Genomic DNA, 6,591 nt, shown 5'->3' with positions numbered 1-6,591 from the left:
ATCTTTTAGAAGTGAGTTAGTTTAATATGAAATATTATTCTGAAAATTCATTTCTGAATTTTTTACCCACTACACGCTACCTCAAATTAATGAGGGAAAAATTGTTGCTGTTGTCACACCCCCGCCGGGAATCGAACCCGGGACCTTTGGCTTTACGCACCAATGTTCTGACCACTAAACTACGAGAGGTGACAACAACAACCACGACCAACCGACCTACAAGGTTAACGATCCGTCGAACTAATGTAACTATATACTGAATATACTATGATTAAACATACATATAATTTAGATATCTTTTAGAAGTGAGTTAGTTTAATATGAAATATTATTCTGAAAATTCATTTCTGAATTTTTTACCCACTACACGCTACCTCAAATTAATGAGGGAAAAATTGTTGCTGTTGTCACACCCCCGCCGGGAATCGAACCCGGGACCTTTGGCTTTACGCACCAATGTTCTGACCACTAAACTACGAGAGGTGACAACAACAACCACGACCAACCGACCTACAAGGTTAACGATCCGTCGAACTAATGTAACTATATACTGAATATACTATGATTAAACATACATATAATTTAGATATCTTTTAGAAGTGAGTTAGTTTAATATGAAATATTATTCTGAAAATTCATTTCTGAATTTTTTACCCACTACACGCTACCTCAAATTAATGAGGGAAAAATTGTTGCTGTTGTCACACCCCCGCCGGGAATCGAACCCGGGACCTTTGGCTTTACGCGCCAATGTTCTGACCACTAAACTACGAGAGGTGACAACTAACTCACTTCTAAAAAAGATGTCTAAATTGTATGTATGTTTAATCATAGTATATTCATTATATAGTTGCATTAGTTCGAAGGATCGTTAACCTTGTAGGTCGGTTGGTCGTGGTTGCTGTTGTCACCTCTCGTAGTTTAGTGGTCAGAACATTGGCGCGTAAAGCCAAAGTTCCCGGGTTCGATTCCCGGCGGGGGTGTGACAACAGCAACAATTTTTCCCTCATTAATTTGAGGTAGTGTGTAGTAGGTAATAAATTCAGAAATGAAATTTCAGAATAATATTTCATATTAAAAATAGGAAATATTCAAAGTAATCGACGAAATCGTCGGGAAGAACGAGAGTTATGGTCAGTGGTTTGGAAAGATGAATTTGTTTTTAGGTATATGTGTAATTGTATGTGGTGTCTATGTGAGTATTCTTATTGTGGTGGGGTTATTGTTTTCGACGGCTCTTTTAGTGCATCTAGTTTGTAGATTATTTATGCGTGTAGGGATTGGTATAATTGTAACGGTTTCGTATGGTGAAATCTGTGTAATCTTGCGATTTTGCGTAGGATTTGGCTTTCGGTCGTCACAATTTTGTACTTAAGATGTTGTCAATGTGTTAAATATATTACTATTTTAAATGTGCTACTATTTTACTTATACAATTTTCAGAGGTACCTTGAGGCGTCATGAATGGTTGCATACGGGCGTACGTCCATTTGAATGTTCGACTTGCAGTAAACGTTTTGCCATAAAATGGCAGTTGACCAGTCACCTACGTGTCCATACCGGAGAAAAACCATACGAATGTCTAGTGTGTCAGAAAAGGTTTCCAGAAAAATACCGTCTTGATCTACATATGCGCGTTCATGCGGAAGAAAAACAATTTAAATGTGAAACCTGTGGACAAGGATTTACTCAAGAGTAAGTAATATTTCATACCACTTAGATACATGATCATTACTGGTCATTACTTAAACCTGACATAATAATGTTCTTTCTGCAACCTCTGTTCTTCCCGGGTTATATTAGACGCTCCTTCTGTAACAGAAATAAGTGTCAAACTTTGGAGGGCGTAAACTAGATACAATAAACAATCGCACGCTGAGTTAAGCAGCGTAGTTAAGGGCAAAAGAGGAGCCAAAGTTACAGGAGAGGAGTTTTGTACTATCGTCAACAACAACCTCCCTATTTCAAGGCATTCGTAACTCTCTCTCAATGTTAGACTCATTAGAACAAATTTGTTTTGTATGATTACCTATGGCAAAACAGATTCAAACAACACCAGTTATACGTTCAGGTTATTAGTTTCAGTAACACATTGAAAGTATCCTAACTGCGGTCGGAAGCATTATTTATTGTTTATTCACCCCCCAAGTAAATTCAAAATTTGTTATATATTTATAATTCAGCACTCTCGTTTTCGAAGGGACACACCCAAAAAGACTAGAATTAGAAATAATAATAATACATGGCTTGCTTATTGCATGACGCGAGCCATAAGAGGGTTATAATTATGTAAGACGTGCACATCCCACTTGCTCGTAGGCAGTGAGGTTTCGTTTACGTTTTGTATTTGACAACTTGCTGATACTACTGAAATTGATGCGCAGTCGCTATTAGCACAGTGGACGATTGCGTTTTATCCCCGTTATTAGTGATGATGCTTTTTAGATGCTTTCGCTTAGGATTAAATTATTTCTCCTATATATAATCTTCTTGGACATACCATTAACCTTTTTGTTATTTATATTCGTTTAGTGACTCAAAACAAGACGATTGTCTCTTAAACTGTGTAAATCATGGAGTTCTATTTAAATGTCCGATTTGTAGCAAACGTTGCATTAAAAAATTGGATTTCAGCAATCACGCTCACACACATAGTGGGGAAAACTCATGCGAATGTCAAGTTTATCAAACAAAGTTTGGTGCTCAATTGACATAATATATATGCCTATGCATCCATACGGGAGAAAAGCCGATATGGTTAGAAACATAGAATTAAAAATATAGCAATTAAAAATTAAAACTACGTGGTAAGAGAAAAATGCTCACAATTTCAATCAATTGTAATTTTGAATGGTAAGGGTGTCATTTATCCTTCTCTGTTTCTTGTATACCTGTCTTGGTGTTGGCATAATGTTTAATGTTACTAGTATACATTTAATTATTAACTGTACGTGTATAATTTTCAGAAATAATTTGAGGTCTCATGAAATGGTGCATACGGACGAACGTCCATTTGAGTGCTCCATTTGCGGCAAACGTTTCAACAGAAAATCATACTTAAGCAGTCATGTTCGCGTTCATACCGGGGAAAAGCCGTACGATTGTGATGTATGTCAAAAAAAGTTTCCTAATAAATACCGCCGTGATCTACATATGCGCGTTCATACTGGAGAGAAACCGTACGAATGCAAAATTTGTTTGCGAAGATTTTCGCGAAGATCTTGTCTTAAACAGCATATGCTCACGCATTCATAAAACTTATACAAATGCAGAAACGTAATTTTTTATATGTTAACACTCTTTTTTTTTTTGAATTTATAAGAATATGAAATAGAGTTCTAAAGTTCTGTTGAACTAATGTAAACGAAACACTGAAAGTGCCACCTTAAGTGTCGAACCGTGTGTTAATTTTTTATGAAACGTATTTGTGGAATACGAGTAACAGTTATTTATTTAGATTCTTATATATTGTTTTCTGAAAGAATGTAATGTTCCTGTAATAAAGATATAAGTCAGCTGTTCCCAACTTTTTGGAAAGTCCATTGTCAGAAAATAAATGGGTTTTTGATAATACAAAAATATTTGGATAAATAAGGAAAACGCCCACATATATGAACTACATTCAAAAAGCTAGAGGTAGGAACTACATGGGGGTGGTAATATACAGCGTGAGCCGTGTGAGCGTTACCAAGTTGTGTTCGATGATCCGTAAAGCAGTGCGTAACCAATTTGACGCGTAAACAAGTTTTCTCTTTACGTTTTGTATTTGAAACCTGATAATACTGAAATTAATGTGCAGTCGTTCATTGCGCAGCGGATCGTGTTAGTACTAATAAGGTACAGCAGTAATAATTTATCTCTAGCGAATGTAGGCTAATCGTATGCTTTTAATTAAAAAAATTAATTACTAATTAACTAAGTCACAAAAGAAATACTTTTGTCGCTTAAAGTTGACTCGAATTTATTCTATTCGTAAGTGTTCACAATTTTTCAGAAAGTAGTCTTTAATGAATAAAAAATTGATTGAAAATGTAAATACCTACGGTCGTACGACAATTTGAGAATGTGTGTGCGACCGTGTTTTTAATTTTTTTGAAAGAACAGTCCTACCGCGCTTATTTTTTAGATCTAGTGAAAGAAGGGGATATTAATTAACAAAAACAGCAAAAATCACATATTGGTCCATATTCCTATAAACAAAAGGATGTACATAACTACAACAACATTTTGGTAGTTTTTTCGTCCAATAGACATAGAGAATGGACTAAGGAATACCCTCATGAAATTAACCACTCTCTAAAATAGACCAATAAATTGTGCGATCGTGCGGCCAGTAGTTTTTTTCATTCTTTTTAAAAATTAGCTATGTCACAGTCTTGCAGGAGCGGAGGAATGAGGAAAAAAGACAGGTATTGGCCGTAAGGTCGATTTTTCTGATTTTAGAAAATGGTCAATTTCAAGGGGGGTATTGCTCAGTCAATTCTCTATGTGTATGGTCGGATAGTTCAGAAGACTCGATGAGTCGTGTGAATCTGGCACCCGATATTAATAATCCACTGATTCAAACTTTATTAATAAATTGTGCGTCGGTTGCGGGTTCTAAATAAGTAAGTATTATAATTCTGCGCCCATTGGTTCTGTTTAAAAAAAAGAAAATCGTTTCGGGCGCAGGTGGAAACTAAATATCAATTTTTTTGAAAACTACTGAAAATATGATAATTTAATTGACGCCATTTGATTGCGTGTCATTTGTACTTGAAGACTGATCTAATATGGTAAGCGAAATTCATTTTTATTTTATTTATTAGTAATAAGTACATACATTTTTCATTGATTTTTGTATTATTGATTAATGGTTACAAATACTATTCAATGGCATTACTATGATCATATTATTATCTATGATCCACCAATGTTGCACGCCTATTAGTAATAATGAAAAATTAAGGATAGTGCTTATCCATGTTTTATATGTAATTATTGGTAATATATAATATAAAGATAAATTCCGTCTACCATATTAGACCAGTCTTCAAATACAAATGACACTTTTATCATATCTTCAGTAGTTTTTAAATAAATTGATATTTAATTTCCACCTGCACCCGAAACAGTTTTTACTTTTTTTAACAGAATTAATGGGTGCACAATTATGATACTTACATATTTAAAACCCGCAAACTACGCAGAATTTATTGGAAAAGTTTGAATCAGTGAATTATTTATATCGGGTGCCAGATTCACACGATTGAGGAAATCAGATGCACAATATATGTGCATAATCATAGATTTGCACAATCATTGAGGTTAGAAGTACATACAGGTTATGTTTTGATTGTAAACTAGTCTTTTTTTTTAATACGAAGAAATGATATACAGTTTAGCAGTGAAACGTGAATTATTTCAAAATAATTGCGTTATTAATAGAGCATGGCGTTTTCTGATAAAGAAATAATAGGAAAAATGATCTTTTATATTTCAGTAATATAAAAGAAACTAAAAAAAGGTAGAAGGCAATATTTCTGTAAGTTAGATTAAATGTATTTACAGAACGTCAGGTTTTCTTAAAAAAGAAATTGGTAGAAAACCTGAGCTTTTAAAATCAAGTTTGTTGCAACACCAGTAATCGCATACTGGGTAAAAACTACTCCAATGTGAAACTTGTGGAAAGAGACTTATTGAATAATAAGTAACGAATGCCTTTTAAAGCGATATTTTTAATTATAAAAATCACAAATATTTTGTGCATACATGATCTAAAGAAACTCAATTTTAAACACATTTAACTTAACTAAAATAAAATAAACGCATTTGATATAAATGGAGTGTTTTTACAACCTTGACTGCACAGAATATGATTTTATTTACTTAGGACAAACAAAAAACACTTTTTTCGATCATTTAAATTAAAGAAATATAACTGAAATTTTGCAAGATAACCATGAATTACGCGCGGTCGTAGGAAACGATCTAGGTTACAAGATATATTAAATTTTAACATTCAATCATGTGACAAAAAAATGCCTTATACTTTTCGTCTAATTGCTGACTAAAATTGAATTGAAACTTGATGTACTTATTTTTAATGGTTCACTTTTGCTCTAAACCAAGTCCAATCGAAATTCGAACCAGGGACATGGAAATTATCTAGAAATTGTTTATTTCTATTTTTCTTATAATAGTATTAAAATGATTTAAACGACGTTTGAAAATTGTGTGTTTCTTCCGAAATTACTTTTTAATGTTCTGTTATCACATTATTTCTTATGAACCCTATGGTAATTATATATTTAAATATTCTTGTGATTGCTTGATAGGAATATTACACAAACATTGGGCATCTTCTATAGTTGGTCTGTGATTGTAGCAGTCTGCATTTCATCCAAGTATGGAGCAGCAGCCTCTTATTCACTGGAAGCAGAAACAAAAAGAGTAAGTAACAAACATTACTAAGCGATTCATAAGGTAAAATGAAAAGGCTTGGTAAAGTGGTAATTATTTTGACTAATGAGAACTTATTTTATTGCGAAACATTTTCTCTATCATTATAAAAGTATTTATTTATTAAAAAAGAAAAACAATTCCTAATAC

General features: G+C 33.4%; 1 protein-coding gene and 1 non-coding gene across 3 annotated transcripts in view; one reads left to right on the top strand and one right to left on the bottom strand.

The window, feature by feature from the left end:
• Window positions 1–704: 704 nt before the first annotated feature.
• Trnay-gua lies at window positions 705–777 on the bottom strand. Its single transcript has one exon. It is a non-coding gene; the product is annotated as a tRNA-Tyr (tRNA).
• Window positions 778–1,082: 305 nt separating this feature from the next.
• The window catches only part of LOC108738312 (gastrula zinc finger protein XlCGF49.1-like), a 6,715-nt gene continuing 1,206 nt past the window's right edge, over window positions 1,083–6,591 (top strand). The window contains exons 1-2 of one of the 2 annotated variants that reach the window (XM_025980387.1): window positions 1,083–1,695; window positions 6,318–6,432. In XM_025980387.1, the coding sequence (XP_025836172.1) occupies window positions 1,412–1,695; window positions 6,318–6,432 (399 nt within the window). In that variant the 5' untranslated portion in view covers window positions 1,083–1,411. Of the gene's footprint in view, window positions 1,696–2,966; window positions 3,522–6,317; window positions 6,433–6,591 lie in introns of those variants that run through there. The other variant, XM_025980386.1, reaches the window with a different exon arrangement.

This window comes from Agrilus planipennis, unplaced genomic scaffold, assembly GCF_000699045.2.
Source record: "Agrilus planipennis isolate EAB-ADULT unplaced genomic scaffold, Apla_2.0 scaffold190, whole genome shotgun sequence".
NCBI lineage: Eukaryota > Metazoa > Arthropoda > Insecta > Coleoptera > Buprestidae > Agrilus > Agrilus planipennis.
The sequence above is the reverse complement of the archived record's forward strand: the minus strand, read 5'-3'. Positions and strand labels throughout refer to the sequence as shown.